General features: G+C 35.3%; 1 protein-coding gene across 5 annotated transcripts in view; it reads right to left on the reverse strand.

Annotated features, from left to right (window-relative positions):
* Positions 1-22,154, reverse strand: part of DEUP1 (deuterosome assembly protein 1) — a 94,169-nt gene that overhangs the window by 13,084 nt on the left and 58,931 nt on the right. For all 5 annotated transcript variants that reach the window (XM_074400337.1, XM_039462256.2, XM_074400338.1 and 2 more), the window contains 5 exons: positions 20,438-20,583; positions 16,721-16,826; positions 12,328-12,525; positions 10,666-10,752; positions 7,620-7,816 (listed from right to left, as the gene is read on the reverse strand). In XM_074400337.1, coding sequence (XP_074256438.1) covers positions 7,620-7,816; positions 10,666-10,752; positions 12,328-12,525; positions 16,721-16,826; positions 20,438-20,583 — 734 coding nt within the window. The remainder of the gene's footprint in view (positions 1-7,619; positions 7,817-10,665; positions 10,753-12,327; positions 12,526-16,720; positions 16,827-20,437; positions 20,584-22,154) is intronic.

Genomic DNA, 22,154 nt, shown 5'->3' on the forward strand with positions numbered 1-22,154 from the left:
CATCCACACCAAATTCAATCACCTCTCATTCATTATATATATATATATAATATGTGTATATATACATATATATATGTGTATATATATATGTATATATACACACACACACACATATATTGCATTTTAGGTTTTGGGGTACATGTGAAGAGCATCTAAGACTGTTGCATAGGTACATACATGGCAATGTGGTTTGCTGCCTTCCTCCCCATCACCTCTATCTGGCATTACTCCCCATGTTATCCCTGCCCAACTCCCCACCCCCCACAGTCCCTCTCCTAGTTCCCCCCACAGACCCCAGTGTGTGATGCTCCCCTCCCTGTGTCCATGTGTTCTCATTGTTCAACACCGGCCTATGAGTGAGAACATGCAGTGTTTGATTTTCTGTTCTTGTGTCACTCTGCTGAGAATGATGGTTTCCAGGTTCATCCATGTCCCTACAAAGGACAGAAACTCATCCTTTTTACATAGTATTCCATGGTGTGTATGTGCCACATTTTCCCTGTCCAGTCTATCATCAATGAACATTTGGGTTGGTTCTAAGTCTTTGCTATTGTAAACAGTGCTGCAATGAACATTCGTGTGCATGTGTCCTTATAGTAGAACGATTTATAATCCTTTGTATATATACCCAGTAATGGGATTGCTGGGTCAAATGGAGTTTCTATTTCTAGGTCCTTGAGGAATTGCCACACTGTCTTCCACAATGGTTGAACTAATTTACACTCCCACCAACAGTGTAAAAGTGTTCCTATTTCTCCACATCCTCTCCAGCATCTATTGTTTCCAGATATTTTAATGATCGCCATTCTAACTGGCATGAGATCATATCTCAATGTAATTTTGACTTGCATTTCTCTAATGACCAGTGATGATGAGCATTTTTTCATACGTTTGTTGGCTGCATATATGTCTTGTTTTGTAAAGTGTCTGTTCCTATCCTTTGCCCACTTTTGAATGGGGTTGTTTGTTTGTTTGTTTGTTTTTTTCCTGTAAATCTGTTTTAGTTCTTTGTAGATTCTGAATATTAGCCCTTTGTCAGATGGGTAGAAAATTTTTTTTCACATTCTGTTGGTTGCTGATTCACTCTAATGATTGTTTCTTTTGCTGTGCAGAAGTTCTGGAGTTTAATTAGGTCCCGTTTGTCTATTTTGGCTTCTGTTTCCAATACTTTTGGTGTTTTAGTCATGAAGTCCTTTCCTATGCTTATGTCCTGAATGGGTTTTGCCTAGGTTTTTCTAGGGTTTTTATGGTGTTAGGTCTTATGTTTAAGTCTTTAATCCATCTGGAGTTAATTTTAGTGTAAGGTGTCAGGAAGGGGTCCAGTTTCTGCTTTCTGCACATGGCTATCCAGTTTTCCCAACACCATTTATTAAACAGGGACTCCTTTCCCCATTGCTTGTTTTTGTGACATTTGTCAAAGATTAGATGGTTGTAGACGTGTGGCGTTGCCTCTGAGACCTCTGTTTTATTCTATTGGTCTACATCTCTGTTTTGGTACCAGTACCATGCTGTTTTGATTACTGTAGCCTTGTAGTATAATTTGAAGTCAGGTAGTGTGATGCCTCCCGCTTTGTTCTTTTTGCTTAGAATTGACTTGGCTATGCAGGCTCTCTTTTGGTTCCATATGAAGTTTAAGATGGTTTTTTCCAGTTCTGTGAAGAAGGTCATTGGTAGCTTGATGGGGATAGCATTGAATGTATAAATTACTTTGGGCTTTATGGCCATCTCCCCAATATTGTTTCTTCCTAACCATGAGCATGGAGTATTTCTCCATCTGTTTGTGTCCTCTCTCATTGGGTTGAGCAGTGGTTTGTGGTTCTCCTTGAAGAGGTCCTTCACGTCCTCCGTTAGTTGTATTCCTAGGTATTTTATTCTCTTTGTAGAAATTGTGAATGGAAGTTCACTCATGACTTGGCTCTCTGTTTGTTTGTTATTGGTGTATAGGAATGCCTGTGATTTCTGCACATTGATTTTGTATCCTGAGACTGCTCAAGTTACTTATCATTTTAAGGAGATTCTGGGTTGAGATGATGGAGTCTTCTAAATATACAATCATGTCATCCTCAAATAAGAGACAATTTGACTTCTTCTTTTCCTAATTAAATACTCTTTATTTCTTTTTCTTGCCTGAATGCCCCGGCTAGAATTTCCAATACTATGTTGAATAGGAATGGTGAGAGAGGGCACTTTTGTCTAGTGCCAATTTTCAAAAGAAATGCTTCCAGTTTTTGTCCATTCAGTACGATATTGGCTGTTGGTTTGTCATAAATAGCTTTTATGATTTTGAGATATGTTCCATCAATACCTAGTTTATTGAGAATTTTTAGCATAAAGGGCTGTTGACTTTTGTCGAAGGCCTTCTCTGCATCTATTGAGATAATTGTGTGGTTTTTGTCTTCGGTTCTGTTTATGTGGTGAATTACCTTTATAGACTTGTGTATGTTGAACCAGCCTTGCATCCTCAGGGTGAAGCCTACTCAATCGTGATGGATAAGCTTTTTGATGTGCTGTTGCAGTCGGTTTGCTAATATTTTATTGAAGATTTTTGCATCTATGTTCATCATGAATATTGGCCTGAAGCTCTCTTTTTTTGTTGAGTCTTTGCCAGGTTTTGGTATCAGGATGATGTTGGTCTCATAAAATGATTTGGGAAGGATTCCCTCTTTTTAGATTGTTTGGAGTATTTTCAGAAGGAATGGAACCAGCTCCTCTTTGTTTGTCTGGTAGAATTTGGCTGTGAACCCATCTGGACCTGGGCTTTTTTTGGTGTGTAGGCTATTAATTGCTGCCTCAACTTCAGCCCTCATTATTGGTCTATTCAGGGTTTTGACTTCTTCCTGGTTTAGGCTTGGGAGGATGCAAGTGTCCAGGAATTTATCTATTTCTAGGTTTACTGGTTACTTGCATAGAGTTGTTTGTAGTAATCTCTGATGGTGGTTTGTATTTCTGTGGAATCTGTGGTGATATTCCCTTTACCATTTTTTATTGCATCTATTTGCTTCTTCGCTCTTTTCTTTTTTATTAATCTGGCTAGTGGTCTATTTTGTTGATCTTTTTTGAAAAACTAGCTCCTGGATTTATTGATTTTTTTGAAGGGTTTTTTTTGTGTCTCTGTCTCTTTCTGTTCTGCTCTGATGTTAGTTATTTCTTGTCTTCTGCTAGGTTTTGAGTTTTTTTGATCTTGCTCCTCTAGCTCTTTCAATTTTGACAATAGGGTGTCGCTTTTAGATATTTCCTTGCTTCTCATGTGGGCATTTATTGCTATGTATTTTCCTCTAGACACTGCTTTAAATGTGTCCCAGAGATTCTGGTATGTTGTGTCTTCATTCTCGTTGGTTTTGAAGAACATCCTTATTTCTGCCTTCATTTCATTGTTTATCCAGTCAACATTCAAGAATCAGTTGTTCAGTTTCCATGAATCTGTGTGGTTCTGATTTAGTTACTGAATTCTTATCTAACTTAATTGCACTGTGGTCTGAGAGACTGTTTGCTGTGATTTCCATTGTTTTGCATTTGCTGAGGGGTGATTTACTTCCAATTATGTGGTCAATTTTAGAATAGGTGTGATGTGGTGCTGAGAAGAATGTATATTCTGTGGATTTGGTGTGGAGAGTTCTGTAAACGTCTATTAGGTTCACTTGGTCCAGATTTGAGTTCAAGTCCTGGATAGCCTTGTTAATTTTCTATCTTGTTGATCTGTCTAATATTGACAGTGGAGTGTTAAAGTCTCCTACTATTACCGTGTGGAAGTCTAAGTCTCTTTGTAGGTCACTAAGAACTTGCTTTATGCATCTGGGTGCTCCTGTATTGGGGCATATATATTTAGGATAGTTAGCTCTTCTTGTTGCATTGATCCTTTTACCATTATATAATATCCTTCTTTGTCTCTTTTGATCTTTGTTGGTTTAAAGTCTATTTTATCAGAGACTAGGATTGCAACTCTTGCTTTATTTTGCTCTCCATTTGCTTGGTAAATCTTCCTCCATCCCTTTATTTTGAGCCTTTGTGTATCCTTGCGTGTGAGATGGGTTTCCTGGATACAGCACACTGGTGGGTTTTGACTTTTTATCCAATTTACCAGTCTGTGTCTTTTGATTGGGGCATTTAGCCCATTTACATTTAGGGTTAATATTGCTATGTGTGAATTTGATCCTGCCATTTTGATGCTAGCTGGTTGTTTTGCCCATTAGTTGATGCAGTTTCTTCATTGTGTCAATGCTCTTTATCATTTGGTATGTTTTTGGAGTGGCTGGTACTGGTTGTTCCTTTCTATGTTTAGTGCTTCTTTCAAGAGCTCTTGTAAGGCAGGCCTAGTGGTGATGAAATTCTGAGTAATCCTTTATGAACAAGCAATTACTCTCACTCATATTTTTAAAGAAAGTGCTAAGTAACTATCTCATTGGAAAGCAAATGCTTTGGAATATCCTAAAATGCTTCACATTTTAAGTGAGTGAGCGTTAAAAATGTATCACTTTGAACAGGAGTGAAAAACAACAACAAAACTTAGTTGCTTCAGTGAATAAAAGGTTATTTTAAGAATGTATTATACAAATGTTCCTCAGTTAAAGGCAAGAATTGCCTTAAAATTAGACTATGGATCTTCAAATTTTGTGGAACATTTTGTTCATATAGTTTTACCTAAAAGCTTTTTCCTTCCTCAAATTCTTTAATAAGACCTTACTGCATTAGCCACTGCTTTGTAATGATAATTTGTATTTTTTGATTAACTTTTGCCTAACAAATATACATATATATGTATATGTATATTTACAAATAACAAATATATATATATATATATTACTATTTCACTTCACTGAGCTGTGCTGTGAGGGAAAGAAAGATGATTTCATTTTTCACTTGCTAACATTAACAGAGAGATATCTGCTTTACAGTTCTTCACTGGTGAGTTCACAGTGTCCTTGCCTCTCAACAACTCTTCCCCATAGTAGGTTTTACATGGCAATAATTTATTCAGAACATTTGAAATGCTGTTTCTTTTAAAAACCAGGTCACTGGAGAACACTGAAATCAGCCAAGGCATTAAAACAAATTTAATGAAATTTTCAACAAATGAAACTGGCAGGACACAAGGCTTTGCAGCAGGAATAGTAGCCTTAACTGCTTATTAAGATAATCTCCTGCTGAGCATTTTACCTCTTATGTTGCTTTTTGTGTCCCCTACTGTCTTGTTTTTGTTAGATACTTTTAACACATTCTGTACTGCCTGACAAAGAGAAAAAAGGGGGCAATCCAGACAGTAAAAATACTTTCTAAAAATAATAAAAGGCAGAGTAACTGTCTTTTTGTTTAAATAACAACATTTGGTACCTCCATCTAAAGCTTTCAAAGTTATTCCCAACTAGCATGAATAGGAAATAGTGTTCTGTTCCCAATGGGTGCTCAATACAGATCAGTGACTAACATACGCAGATGACCCTTTATAGTGTCTTCATGGGCTTGCTTTTCTCTTGCAATGAGGGGACTATATACAGTACATGGGAGTCATAACTTCACCTATGAAGAATGAATCCATATAGTAGGGGAGTACTCTGTATAGTTTATTGATTCCATATTAGAACATATATTCTTACACCAAAATCAAGATTACACTCCTTTGGACAGATCTTCACATGGACACATTTAACTGGTCCATGGCCGTGCCCAGTGAACTCTTTCATCCTTCCTATACTGTTTTTAACCTGCTGCTGCCACTACCAACATCCCACCACAGTACCCCACCATGAGGCTTTTTTAGGGGTCACAGCCAGTCCTCCTTCATTTGGTTCTTTAACTACCTGAAAAGGGGTTATTAATATGGTATTTTTGAATAGTTACTGTTTCTTGCATGGGGTTACAATGTATCTTTCTAATATATACATGGATGAACTGCTGAAAGTAGGAGCGAGATGTACTATACCCATAAGAATGCTGAACATCTGTTTTATGTTGAACATATATTTTTTAATATTAAAAAATTACTGTAGAGCTGAGTATGCTTAGTTAAAAAGATGAGGCTGGCATCACCTCTCCCCCACAGAAATATCTTTGAGGCTATGTCAGATTCAGCCATTTGTCTATTTGTCAAAATAGACTTTTAGGTATCATAAGTTGTGGGAGAAATATTAATATTATTATAAATACTAACAATTTTCTTAGTAATAATGACTAACATTCATGGAACTATTAAGTTTTATGTGTTTTTTTTCTCCTACAATCCTCATTAAAATCCTACAATTATTAACTTTGTTTGTCAGACAGAATATCAAGCGTGACAAAGGGTAGGCAAATTTTCTGGGGCTGTAAATATTAATTCTGTTATATGAAAACAATATATAAGATTTTTCATGCTAAGTATTACGAGCTTCTGAGCAAATGTTGTAAAGAAGTTGGGTCTGAATCTACTAATCCATCATTTATTGGCACTGTGAAATTAAAAATTCATATCAAATATATGTGGGGCGTGCTACATAGCATATCCCTAGTTGGACACTCACAATGTAAGTTAACATATGAATGATTATGATAAATACTGTATAAAAGAAACTTGCTTATTTTGTTCAGCATTTTCCAAGTTTGTGAAAACAGTGAAAGGCCTTCAGAGACAGTTATGACTCCATAAATATTTTTTTTTAAGTTGAACAAATTAGCCTGTTTTCATAGTTGATATATTTTAATTTGAAAAAGACCTTTTAAAGGGCATGGGAATAATGTGGACAGAAGATACTGTTTTCCATACTCTTCTCTTCACTTGGAGAAAACCTCTTATACATCCATAGATTCCTTCCTTATAAAATGACCAATAATTTGTTGTCACTGCTAGAATGTCAGTAGAAAGTATATCTATTGGCCAGGTGCGGTGGTTCACACCAGTAATCTCAGTACTTTCGGAGGCCGAGGCAGGTGGATCACTTGAGATCAGGAGTTCGAGACCAGCCTGGCCAACATAGTGAAACCTCGCCTCTGCTGAAAAAACAAAAATTAACCAGCTGTGGTGGTTGGCACCTGTAGTCCCAGCTACTCTGGAGGTTGAGGCATGAGAATTACTCAAACCTGGGAGGTAGAAGTTGGGGTGAGCCAGGATTGTGCCATTACACTCCTGTCTGGGCAACAGAGCAAGACTGTCTCAAAAACAACAACAACAACAATAACAACAACAACAACAACAAAAAGCAAGAAAAAACCCCAAAAACAAAAACAAACAAAAAAGAAACTGTATATATTATTGAAGGTAGGTGAGAAGTGACATGTTCCTATATTTTCTATTTTGTTTGAACACTACACCTAACGTATTAAAATCTACTTTTCTCTGTTCCCAGGTCATCAAAAGTAAAATTACTTATCTGTATGTTTTGTATACCACCACAGCTTCCAAAAATGATCTGAAGTGACTAACAAGCTAAAATCCACTGTAACACTCCACCCATTTGACTAGTATATTTTGAAAGCTATTGATAACAATTTATTATAAAGCAATTTATCTAGCCCACTGCATTATCATTATAAAATAAATTCTAAATCGCAGAAGAGAAAGTATAAAAAGTTGTAATTTGAATTCTTTAAAAATAAATTTTAATTACATGTTTTTAAACTTATGCCCTTATATAATGGAGATAGCATACCTCTCTTCATTTTTTTCCACTTTTATTTGGCTTTGATAGGCATATCTTCCTGTTTCTTCATAGGTGTTTTGATTTGTCCGTGTTGATTTTCCATTGACATGAAGTTTTGCAAGATCATTTCGGAGCCTTTCATTCTCATATTCCAGTTTATTAATAGATGTATGCCTTGAATGTTGCCTGTTAGTGAAGTCCATACTCTGGAGAATGAAATAAACTATCATTGAATAAACTATCCCTTATAAATAATGCATATTTTCTGTTTGGAGACTTGTGCCAGAAAGTCCCTTTCATTTGAGCTGAGTGATGTGGCTCTACTCTTGCTCACTTTCTAAATGCTCCTTTCCACCCCTTTACCTCCTCACAACAAGCAGATACCTAGGGATAGCTGCCATGGAACACACTGCAATGATGTATGTATTGCATCATCCCCACTGTTGGATGTTGCAATATAAACAATACTGCCCATGCTCCAAAACAGAAAAGGTTTACTCTATGCGTTATTGCTCTCTCTATCTATTTAGGTTGGCGCAAAAGTAATTGCAGTTTTGCCATTACGTTCAATGGCAAAGCTGCAATTACTTTTGCGCCAACCTAATAGAACAAATTAGCTAGACTACAAGTTTTTTTGTGTGTTCATAGGATGTACCTTCTAGTATTGATTAATAATGAAACTAGAAATGACATGCATTTCAATTTTAGAATAATTTTTCTTCTGATTAAAATAAGACATGGGTGTGTATTAACATATGGGCACATAAAATCATTTATATGTCCTTATAGAAAATATAGGTATTAAGAACAAAATAAATATTCCATACTACCAACACTCAGTGATAACTGCTGTTAACATTTATATCTTTCTAGTCTTTTTTCTACCAACAGAAAATACAATATCATCAACATAAAATATCAATATAATGTATGGCTACTTAGAAAATTATAATCAATATATGGTCATGTGTTATTTAATGATGAGGATGCATTCTGACAAAGGCGACGTTAGCTGATTTCATTATGTGTTCATACAGTGTGCCTACACAAACCTGGAAACAGCATTGAATAAATTGTGTCTGAAATAACTATAAAAATAGTTTAATAAATTTTGATACACAGCATGGATTATTATCAAGCTATTATAAAAATAAAATAGACTTAAATCAGTTGACTTGGAAAGATTCCAAGGGACACAGTTGAGTGAACAAAACAAGAAGTATATATTATGTTTCAACTTTAAAAAGATGATAAAATCCCCAAATAGGTACTATATAACTATATGTATATATATGAAAAAGTAAAAAATAATATATATCAAGTACTTAACATGTGTCATCTGGAGGAACAATATGATGTAGGTATATGATTGGAGAAAAGAGGGAGGGGTGAAACAAGCAGCAACAACAAAATGATTGCACTAAAATTGGCCTATGTAAGTTAGGATTACATTTATTAAAAATTATATCTTATATGAACATACATTTTTTTCTAAAAAATTAGGAAAAATAAAAGGATGTTTATCTACTGACTTGTAGAGATGTCCATGGACTGTCAAAGGCAGTTTGGGAATAACGTATATATTATACATTTATTTCTGTAAAAGAACATTCAAGCTATCTCCTCCTTATTGTGTGCATATGCAAGGACAAAGGTACAGAATGCTGCAACAAACACTAATTTGTTAGCACTGGGCATCTTTGGAGTCCAAACTGGGATTGGGATAGGGTTGTGGATCATTAGCTGCTTCTTTATACATCTCTGTGCCTGCTATTTCTTAAAAACACAAAAATGGTGAACAAAGAACGGCCTAAAGGAACCAGAATGAAGTAGGCTCAGTGGCGGCTGTGATGACCCAAATATACACCTTAAAAACATTCAGATTGAAATGTAAAAAAATACAAATACTATTTTGTGAGTGAAACAGGCACTCATGGAGGCAGGATCTGATTTAACTTACTGTGTGTTCAGCATTTAGAAATAAAAATATCATAGATGACACACAGTTTTCTTTAATGTAACAAATAGGAAAATTACATATGCCTTACTTTTTATCCATCTGTACTCCAATCACAGGATCCATTTACCACACACAAAGAAGCAGACACAATGCTTCCAGAATGTTTCTACTCTTCTGATGCTATAATATGGACCATTATGAGAACAAGTACATAATACCACGGAAATATATATCATAGCTTAAGGAGGGCCAGTGGAGAATGCCTAATTCAATTCCCTCATTTTATAGCTAAGGAAACAGGCCTGATTAAGTAATTACTATATTCATCTTTTATCCTTCTATTCCTCATATGGTAGAAAATTATTTTAGAATTTTCTCAGAGCAAATAAATGATAAACAATTAACAATGCTATTTTAGTCATTCAATAAATGAAAATTCTCATATAAAGATTAACTTTCTACTGTTACATTAAACAATTAAAATGAGATGCACAGAGACTGTTTAAGTTCCTTGGTGTAAACCTATAGAGCCATTGGTTAAAACCAGAAGTCCTTATCCTCAATATTCATTTATTTATCCCTTTAATCAACCAACACTCATTGAACACTTCCTTTATGCCTGAGGATGTGAGGTACTGGTGAAAGAAACACCAATAAGACATGGTTCCCTGTTTGTCATCCACTGGGAAAGTGACAAGCAACAAAACAAGTCAGAAAAAATTCAAACCAAATGTGGCATTCATTCTGACTGGGGTTTCAGGGGTGGCTTCGTTGAGAGGAATATTGGCAGTTGAATCAGGCCATGTAGAATATAGGATTTCAAAGGCAACAGCAAGAACAAAAGCAGGGAAATAGCATGCTTGGCATATTTGAGGGAAATGATCAGAATTGAGCCTAATCCAACCAAAGAACAAGGGAGAAAACCAGGGATTCCAATGTTCTAGCCTGAGGATAAAAGTAATCTCAACTGAAGTGCGAGATAATTACTGCCCAACTCCTTCATGTCTAACACACATCAATGAATGATGTCTGGGTTAATCATGACAAGCTCAGTCATCTCTTTGTTCAATTTATTGAATGATGTCGGCGTATTACCATGTATCGTTCAGGGTCTAAATCTCCCATCATTCCTTTTAGATGTGTGTTTTCAGTTCTGACAGCTTTATATCTCATATCTGAGACCTGAAATTAGCAGATAAAAGGCAAATGTAAAATTCATAATAAAAACTCATAATTCTATTAAAATTTTGTTTTGTGAATACAAATATTTTCTAAGTGTAAAGAAGGGAAACATTTCTTGGGTATGATCAATAACAATCAGGTACTCTTATTTAGTTCTCTTATCTTTGGCAGGCATCAGTTTATGTCTTTTTCTGATCAGTGCTAAACTAAAAACACATACTTTCAATAATGATTCATTTACTTTTGTCCTCCAGTTCCAAAATTCAGTTTCTCATTTCTATTTCCTATTGTATGCAAATTGTCACCAGAAAAAGCAAATGTTAAAAAAAGTTTGAATAACTGTCCATTAAATTTATTCAACACCTGATTTTTACAATAGGCAATATATAACTTTCATGTTTAACTTTGTTATTTCTGATATTTCTACCAAAATTCCATCTTTTTTAGTGATTACTTCATTTTGTCTATTTTATCTTTCCCTGATTTATTCTACTTTTCAGGACTTGGATATTGTATCCATCCTTTTATTTAGGACTCATTTCTGTATAAAACACCTGCCTTAAATTTACTTTTGTAGATTATTAATTATATGCTCATTGACAAAACCTAGAAAATGTACAAAAATATAAAGGTGAAAATAAAAATTATTCATAATCCAACTACCCAGATCACTGTTAACACCTGTAAAATATCCTCCCTATACAGGTACAACCGAAGTGATTATCCAATCTCTGCTGTTTTCCTGTATTTTGCACCAATTAATCATGGTTTAAAGCTTATAAAAATTTAGCAAAGGCTAAATTTGTTCTGTTTTCATAATTCACATGATTTAAGTAGTCATGCTATTTGTGAAGTGACCCTCATATGCCTAGAAAATTATTAAACAATGCTCTCAAAACCTTTAGATTTGGGGTAAAAAGGCAGATAAACCCTTGTGCTCTCAATAGGAGGCCATCAATTTGATCATGAGTAAGGGATGGAGGGAATGTGAAAAATAAGTAGACAGGCAGGAAGGAAAGGAAGGATGTAGAAGCTACTTGTAGTATTTTAACAGGAGAATGTTACAATTGCTATTATTTTTCCCCATGCACCATGCTGTGCACTGAGTGCATGTTCAGTAAATATGAACATGTTTCAACATCCATTTGTAAAAACCCTGAAAGAAATACATGAAATGGGGGGAGGGGTGGGAAGTGTTGAGGAAGAGCAGGAATAGAGACTTTTTTTTAAAAAAAAAAAGATAAAAATGTTAATGAAAGAGAAATACAGAAAAAATAGAAATATTTGATTAGAATGTACTGTGGGCGGTGATCAGAATATATGTTATAAGAAAATGAAAGATGAGATTTAATGAAACTGTCTAGCACTGTCATCTCCCTAGTCCTTTTTTTTTCTTTGGTGGCCCTTTGTGTTATCTCAAAGGTTTTATGTAACACCACAAAGCATTTCTGTAAAGCTAGTCTCTCAGAAATAATACCAAAAAATGCAATGTTTTCATTAATTGATAATGAAGGCTACTCTTATCACTGAGCAAGAGTGTGCACTGGACAGGTACTATTCTGCCTGCTTGCATACCTGTTGTTTTGCTAACATTTTTTCTTTTATTTCTAGTTCCATTTTTAACTGTTTTTCCAGAAGGGCAGCTTTCTTCATGACAGTTGCTATAGTGATCTCCTTCTGATGAAGCTCTTCTGTTAGGTCAGAGATTTCATTCCTCATTCTTTCCTGCTCAGAGCTATGGTACTCTTCCTCCTGTTGGAGTTGGCTTCTTACCTGCAGCAGATAGAGACTGGAAATATTAATGAATCTTTATTTATAGAATAGCTTAAAACTTTTACTGGCCATATTTTCAGTCCTCCTATTCTGAAACTTTGGCAGGGCCCACTTTACCCTTCTTTTCTGATCAATGCTAAATTAAAAACAAATACTTATAATAATGATTCATTACCTTTTTTCCTTCCGATTCCAACACTTTATTTCTTTCTTCTATTTTCTGTTGTATGCAAATCATCACCTATGACTGATACTACTTTGATAACCACTTTGAAAGGAAGGTGAAGAAAGTATTACCAAGCATTTTCAAGGAGAAGAAAAATTGGCTTGAAATGATTACGTGACTTGCTCAAAGTCATAAAGCCAATAATCTGCAGAGCTGGGACTGGAATCTAGGACTCTTGGTTTTAAATTCAGTGCTTTTAAAAATACTAAAATAGGCTGTACTGTTTGTAACTTAACATTTTGTTTTTCAGAATCACATTCCAGTAAACTTCAATGTCTTCATGAAAACTCTTCACTTCCCTGTGTAAGCCTCCTATATTCTGAATCTTGGCTAAGCTTCCATGTTAGAAACCTCTCGATTGTCTCTGACTCTTCTCCACCCTTGTCCTCCCAAACCTGGTCAGGCAATGAGTTCTGTACATTCTATTTCAACCTCTTTTAAGTTTGCCTCTGCTCTCCATCCTTACAATGCTTTCTTGGTCCAGCCTCTTAGCATCTTTCTAAAAACCACTTGCTGTTTCTAATTCTTGAGACTTAAAGTACATAATCATCTATCTAAAAAAAAAAAAAGTCATAGTCCATTGGGGGAAACAGAAAAATAGCCAATTACAGCACAGTGTAGCAATCAGTGTCAGCAGTATGTAGTGGCAGGGTGTTTAACCCAGCCTAGGGATGTCAGGACAGGATTCCCAGAGAAAGATCATCAGACCCAAAACTGAAGGACAAATGAATGCCAGTTAGAAGACAGAGATGCTCTAGCTGGGCATGGTGGCTGTGCTGGAAGTTGAAGTGGGAAGGATGGCTGTAACCTGGGAGTGACAGAGCAAGACCCTCAAAAAAAAAAAGAGGGCATAAAACAAAATAGAATATAGAGATGCTATACAAAACGTAAAAACATCAGCTGGGTATGGTGGCATGTGCATGCAGTCTCAGTTACTCAAGTGGAAGGGGCACTGGGGTGGGAGGATCCCTTGAGCCTAGGAGGTCTAGGTTGCAGTGGACCCTGATCGCACCACTGTATTCCATCCTGAATGACACAGTGAGATCCTTTCTTGAAGAAGAAAAAGAAGGAGAAGGAGGGAGAAGGAGGAGGAGGAGGAAGCGTCAGGGAGGATGGAGAGGGGAGGGGGTGGGGGAGAAGGAGGAGGAGGAGCTGCTTCCAGGCAAAGAGCTCAGTGAATGAAAGCCTAAGAGTGACACTGAGCAATGGCACACTCAGTGAGCTAAAAGGAGTTTGGGGTGGCTACGACTTAGTGTGCTCTGAGAAATAAGGCTGGAGAGTTAAGAAGAGGCTATCCACAAAAGAAACATAAATTTTTTTCCAGGGTACTTTTTAAAAATTGATTTTCTTTTCATTTCACCTTTATATATCTTTAAAAGAATAAGGGCTGTCTCTTTTTAAATGTAGCCAGAATATTACAATGTCTTTAAAAGTTAACAATTCCTCAACATCACCAAGTATCTAGGCAGTATTCAAATGCAAAGTTGCCTCAAAAATATAATAAATGTTGTTTAAGTTTAATTGAATTAGGATCTGAATATGATCCATTCATTGGGACTGGTTCGTATATATCTTTTTAAGGCCTCCCTTTTTCTGTGTCCTATGTATTTTAAATGCATCGTCTCATTTAATCCCCACAATGTCTCTCTCTTTTGCAGATTACTCTATTTAGCAGATTAGAAAATTAAGGTGTATAACTTTTCACATCACATTTCTCGTGAAAGGCAGTCTAATTCCAGGACCTGTGAACTATTGTGCTCTGCAACCTCTGTGGGAAGAGCCCCGAAAGGTGTGGAGGGTAACTCACATTTGGAAAAACTAGGGTTTTAGGGGTTGATCCCTATAGAGAGATTGGAAACATCTGGGTTTTAGGGGATGCCACCTTGACTGACATTGGAAAAAGCTGTGTAGGGATGGCACCTAGAATGCAGTGACCTTACATGGAAAGTACACATACTCAGAGGCAAATGTGATCCACCATCAGGCTTTATGCCACCTACCCTTCTTCTGATTCTATTCATATTACCAACATTTTTAGAGTTTCAGAGTTGGATATGACCTTAGAAATCGCAAGATTGAACCTCATCATTTAATAGATGAAAAAAAAAAAAAGACTCATAGGAACGAGAATGAGGCGGAGACTAAGAAACATGAGTACAAGTATCCTAACCTGGAGGACAATATTACAAGTCTCCATTAATCTCTTCTGTCTCCAAGTTTTTTCCTCCCAATTTATTTGATGAAATAACAGGGTCAGTGTATAGTTTGTCCCAGTACGGATTTTGCTGATTGCTTTCCCATGGTATAGTTTAACATGTTCCACTTAAACGGAAACTTTTAAAATGTAAAAAAATGAATATACTACTGTGATAAAGGAGTAAACTATTTTTATTATTTTCATAAGGTTTAGATATTTACACAACATACTATACTGCAAAGCTTCTTTCTTAGTGAAAGAAGAGACTAATTTACCTGAGCTCCAAATGACTTTTGGTTTATTGAAAATGTGAATTTTATCATAAAATAAATGATTAAAGCAGTTTCATGTTAGAAAAAAGGAAAAGAAATAATATACTTGCAAGATTCATAATACATGGCTCTTATTGGTTTTATTACAAGAGAATGAAAATGATCTCCAGAAACAATTCTTGGAAGCTAATTATGTAAAATTCATTTGTTACTGTTTTTTGCCTATAAAGAACTTTGTGCCTCATATTCTGTACCACTATGTCAAAATTGTGCAAAATCAGTAGATTATTTATATTACCCAAAGTTTTATTACTTTATCTAAATCTTTGAGGTTAAGAATCATATAACTATACTAGGTGGCTTTAACCAATCTTTTATCATTCACCACGGACACCAGTAAAAAAGAGTTTTTTAAAGTTCTATCTTTAAATCAGTAAAATAAGTTTTGTGAGATTATATGGCATTAAAGAGTTCAAAATATATAAAAAATGATCATTGATTCATAACAACTTTTCTATGCTTAACCTCTAACAGTCAACTCTTTGGTAGACAGTACATGTCTTTCATGATTGTATCTCCTATAGAAATTAGCAGAATAGCTATAGTTCTCCTAGATACTCAGTAAATGTTTGTTAAGTCTGTACAAACAACAACTGAATTTACAACCCTGTGTATTTATGGGAAAGTTTAGCCTTAATATTAACTAACTCATTCTCTAAGTATTTATTTTCATTTACTGTGTGTCAAGCACTATGCGGTGCACTCATTGATAATTCAAAGCCACACTCAGGTTTATTTAACTTTTAATTGTTCAGATTTTATAGCATTAAATATTTTGCCTGATCCTCAAACCTAAAGACCAGAGAGGTGGATAGTAGTTATGATAAATTCATAGAAAGAAGGCCATTACTGGAATGCATTAGAGGGAGGAGAGAATAATACTCTTTGTAGGAGAGTAAGGACGGCGCCCAGAACTTACTCATCCTTGTATTTCTAGCTCCAGCAGAGTTCTTGGTGCATGTTAGGTGCTCAATGAAAAAATGTGGGTGCACATTTCCTGGTACACGGTAACTGCTATTTAAGTAACAGCTATTCTTAACTCACTTAATCCTCATCATAAACTTATGAGGTAGGTACCAATTATTCCCATCTTAGAAATGCGGCTTGCGTAACTTGCACTGGAAACTTCTCCAAGCTTATGTGTAGGGTTGAGCACCAGAGTCTGTGCTCTCAACGTTCTTGCAATAAGCCACCTATCATGGATCCTCCCGCCCTCCACCCTCCATGTTTCATGGGCAGTCTCCCAGGAGCAAAGCAGTCTTCAAGTTTGTGTTTTTTGTAGTCTCACACAGAAAAATGTTAGAATTAGCAGCTTGGTAGATTATCACCTTATGAAAAAATACAGAAGGAAAAAGAGAGTGAGAACAAAGATTTTTTTTACTCCCTTTGTATATAGAGTTCACATCTACCTAAAAAAATGGAGCTCATTATTTTCCGTACCTTGTTCAGTTCTTTTTCATGATTTGGATGATCCTGCATTACTGAAAACAGCTCTTTTCTTTTCCTTTCTGGTTCTTTAATAGAAGGCGAATAAGATGATTCAAGGCTACAAATTAAATGTAAAATAATAATTAAAATTAAGCTTGACTTGATAAATTTTTATGATTATATTGTTAATTTAGACCAGGCGTCCCCAAACTTTTTCCACAGGGGGCCAGTTCACTGTCCCTCAGACCGTTGGAGGGCCGCCACATACTGTGCTCCTCTCACTGACCACCAATGAAAGAGGCGTCCCTTCCTGAAGTGCGGAGGGGGGTGGGGGTGGGGCGGATAAATGGCCTCAGGGGGCCTCATGCGGCCCATGGGCTATAGTTTGGGGATGCCTGATTTAGACCATTAAGGGCTGCACAGATAGATCATTACTTTGTTGGAAACATTTTTACTTACAGAAATTGCAAGTTCTAATACATTCAGCTCCCGTAAGTATTGACATCTTTAAGTTCAAATGGTTTTAATGGAAAAAAAGAAGCAATTAATATGGAATTTCAATTATACATTAAAAATTGGCAGAATACTGGGACTGCATATATAGATAAGATTTTGGAATAAAAAGAAAAGACTGTTTCCTATAATAAAATAGCTTGGTAACCCATTTTAAAAAAGGAAACACACCCAACCTGCTAATGTATTGTCAAAAGGAACTGTCATGAGAAGTCTAAGGGGAGCAATTGTTCTATAAAAGATATAAAATATGATTAACTCTGACAGACTAACCAGAAAGTACTCAAATACATCTATTCTTTGGCTGCTGAATTTATAAAGTGGAATTGCAACCACAGATTAATACTAGAGGGGAAAAACAGAAACTAGTATAAAGAGTATAATAGCCACAGGGGGTATGAAGATGTATAAGCAGGTAATATTCACTTTCATATGAGACAAACTGGTAAAATAAAAATCACAGAAACACAAAAATAGATAACCAGGTGGAGAAGCAGCATGCTTTCTACTGGAAGTCAGGCTTGACTATTCTGGAGGAGTCTGTTGTTTTGGGGAACATACCCCACTTGTGAGAACAATTTTAGATTTCCAGAGAACTTTTGAGAAGATTCCACACCTTCAGAAATTTCAACCACACAAATAAAAAACCCAAATCTGAATAATGATAAAGAAATTACTAATTGAGAGATTGAAAATAGAGGAGCTGTTATATAAGGTATAAGTTGGTAGTGATATCCTTGAGCTACATGTATCTAGACTAGATTGATGTTTTCGTGATTATCAAACATATATCTTAATTGTGGAAAACAAAGCATATCAGAGTATAATATACTGCTGTAATGTTAACATTCAGGGAAAACCATGTTTAGCATTTTTATGTTCAGTAAATTTATTTTTCGTATACATATATATGTGTAAAGAAATATACACTTCCCATACAATTGGAATATACTATATACATATTTCAGTCTCCCACTTAGTAATATATCGTGAGCATTTTCCATTTTATCCAGTATTCTCCTAAAATATTATTTCAGGATGAGTCTTAAGTTTTCATTATTTTCTATGATTTGAAATGAGTGGAAAAAATCGCCTATTTTTTAATCCTTCCTAAGCAATTTCAGGAAGTAAAATGCTGAACTGAATGCTAAAAACTTCATGGTGATCTTGCAAAGTTCAGTGAGGGTATGAAACAAATGTCAAACTCCAATGTGCATAAGTGCATAGAGTAAATCATGATAATATAAAATACTAATGTGCATATATGAGGGAACTATTATTTGTCATGTAGCAAGAGGTTATGAAATTAGTTTTAATAACTCTAAGAACGTATCAACCCAGGGCACTTCTACAACTAAAAAAAATAGAAAAAACTAACAAAATCTTAGTATTATTGGGAAAGTTTCTGAAAATGAATAAGAACATTACCATGCTACTTCTATAAAACTACTATGCATCCATTATCAGTAGTCTGGGGTGCTTCACTTTGATACAACTACAAAGAAGCAACAGTCTAAATGAAATAAACCAAAACAATAAAGCTGATAGTACAGCATTCATATGAGAAAAAACTTAAAAAAAAAAAGATGCTTTCAGTGGAAAAGATGAAGGCTGAGAAGTCTAAAATACAATGGAAGCTGTGAAAAGTTAAACTTACACCTTTTCATCAAATCTCAGAATTCTAGAACTAAGGAATCCCTTCAAATAAGAAAGATGTAGTTTGGAGACCAAAATCAATGCCAAGTTAAACAGAAGATGATAAACAGGCAGAACAAAAGAGTGTGTATTGGCCAAATATATAAATAAGTGTAATATTTTAGATTAAATAGTGTACTGAAGGGCAGTTAGCACTGTTTGGAATTTAGCATGGGCTTTAAGAGAACCATAAAAAGTACCTACAATGCTCTTCACAAAGCCAGAACTAGACATGGGTTGATTGGTGTGCTCTTCTGTGAAATGTCTTACGTTTTTAGGGATATATTCTTTTCTTTGTGTGAAGACATTACTCACCAGACTGGAACAGCATTACATGTAATAAATATCTAACAGGTTTATTAATAATCAGTGATGATGATATATATCTTGTATACAGAGCATTCGCTAATGCAGACTGGCTAATAGCATTCTGCCACCATCCTTGGTGAGACACAAAAACAGGTCATTTTAGGGATCTTAATTTGCCATTTGTTATTCAGCATAGACCTTGAAGCAATGCTAGCAGGTCTCACAACTTTGAAGAAATAATTATTGCCTTTACTACAGTATAACGGTTTTTTCAATAAAGCATCCCTCACCATTTGGCTATTCAGTTTTTAAAATCCTATCATTGATCTGGCATTAGCTTTCTGATTTTGAGAAAGATTCAAGTTTTATGAGAATAAGAGCATCAGTGAACTATTAAAGCAGTCAAACTGTCTATTCACAAGCATAAACATTTAACAATCCTCAGCACTCCCATTTCCTTTGTTTATGGAATATACAGTATCTGTCTGATTTTAAAAGAGGAAAAGAAAAAAATCTCTGTTTTAAGAAGAACTCTCAATGGAACTGACAAGATGGCAAGTGTGGTGGCCAAAATAAATAAAATACATACCAGTGAAAAAGTTGACATCAGGTATAGGCAATCAAAAGAAAAGCATTTAAAAATATGGAATAAATCTTATTTCTCTGAGTTTATATAATTGAATACTTCTTTTTTTTTTTTTTTTGAGACAGGATCTCACTCTGTTGTCCAGGCTGGAATACAGTGGCATGATCACAGCTCACTGCAGTCTTGACCTCCCAGGCTCAAGCGACCTTCCTAGCTCAGCCTCTCAAGTAGATGGGACTACAGGTGTGCACCCCCATGCCCAGGTAATAAAAAAATTTTTTTTGAAGAGTCATGGTCTTACTATGTTGCCTAGACTTGTCTCAATCCTGGGCTCAAGTGATCCTCCCACCTCAGCCTTCCAAAGTGCTGGGAGCCACCATGTCTGACTCAGTGTGTCAGAAGTATCCATAAATCAGAATATGATATAATTTTCTAGGTAAGTGAAGATGTTAATTTTGAAGATAAAATAACCATGAATTTTATTTTTAATATTTAATATTACCCATTAATTAACATGTTAATACAAAATAGGCTTATTCCCATTTCAAACATAAAACTCTTAAATAAAACACTCAAACACCATGTTTTGAACAGTTCTCTCAGATTGTCAAATATTAAGATTATACCTCGTTTTATTTCCTTGAGCATTTTGGCACTCTCCTATTTTTAATAATTCTCTGTGTAATTGCAATCGTTCCATTTCTATAATTCTCAAGAGATCATCACGTGATTGTAACTCACTTTTCACCTCTGAGAGACCTGCTTCCATAGCCTGAATAAAAACATCAAAAAATTTCAATGCTTATTTTTGGATATCATAATGTATAATGCATTTAAAAATATTTAACATCTATAAAGCAGTCTAAGTTTAAGCAAACTAATATTTAGTTCTTTGCTTGTTCTGTCTCATAGAATTCCATTCCTTCTATCATTTTTTCTAACAAATATTTACTGAGTTTTTATTATGTGCTCTGGGGATACAGACACAGAACCTGTTCTCAGTGAGCTTACAATCTAGTGACAAAGAGAAAGAATAATCAAATCATCACACAAATATCACACTGAATGTGAATTTGAAAGAATAAAACATAAAAGTATGAATAAAATACAATGCATAAAATTTTAATTAATACAAATACTTTCAAATTGTAAAAAGATAATAATCAAGAATAACCTAATAGCAAAGCTGACCAACAAAATGAATTATAAACAAACTGTGTTTCAACCCTTGCCCAATGGCAGCTATACTTCAGTCAGTAAAAGGAAATACTAGCAATCCTCTGGGTTCAATGTTTTATTTTGTTAATAAGAAAAGCTTGAACTAGGTTAGCAGTTGTTGGGAAGGACCCACCAGAAGAGAGGAGAGGTAAAAGGAGTGGTGTCAGGTTCCTAAGAAGGTGGATAGGATGAGCCTCAAAGCACACTGGGAGAATTGCCTGAAGCAAAAGTAAGGCTCTCATCTCTGTAACAGGAAGGAAGGTGGAATGCAGACACCTTTATGCATTTAGATAAGGGGATATTAAGAGACTGGATATCTCTTAGTTTCTATTTTCTCTGTGAAGTAAAAAGCAACATCACATACTAAGAGTAGAAGGAGAGGTGCAGGGTATAGGAGTGATTTTTGAGAGTGGTGAAGACTTTAAATGGCTTACAATGGGAATGAAAGAGTTAGCTACTTGGAGAAAAAAGCTGGATTGCTGGGCAGTGTTGAGTGCCCATTTGAGGTTGGGGACGATGGCCTGTTGAGTGATTTTTCTGCAGCAGTACTTGGCTGTTCTCTAGGAGAGAGGAATGGAAGAGTCCTTCAATATCATCGGGTTCCTTCCATTCAATTATACAAGGAAATTAATGTTTTTAAAAAGTGCCTGACTTACATCATCAAATCCATTTCCATTTTTATGGATGAGGAAATTGAGCGCCTGACTTGATCCAAAGTTACACAGCTCGTAAGTATCAGATTTTGGAACAGAAAAATCCACCTTTTGACTTCTGGTCTAGTTATAACATTCAGGAGGCAAAAATAATTCCTTCCACTCAAAGTAAGTTAAATAGACCTCTAGTGTATTGCTAAAGACAGGGTGAGAGGTTCTGAGGGCAAGAATATTCTCTGATAGTAAAGGCTGTAGAAAATACTATATTAAAAAATCATTTGATATTGATCAAATGATTCTTAATATATAGATATACTTAATATTCATTGAAATATAATCAATGATACTGAATTATTAATAATATTCACTGAAATATAATCCACATACCATAAATTCACCCATTTAATGTGTACAATCTGGCAGCTTTTAATTTAGTCACAAAGTTGAACATCACCACTACTTGATTCCACAG

Source organism: Saimiri boliviensis, chromosome 6 (genome assembly GCF_048565385.1).
Source record: "Saimiri boliviensis isolate mSaiBol1 chromosome 6, mSaiBol1.pri, whole genome shotgun sequence".
NCBI classification, from domain to species: Eukaryota; Metazoa; Chordata; class Mammalia; order Primates; family Cebidae; genus Saimiri; species Saimiri boliviensis.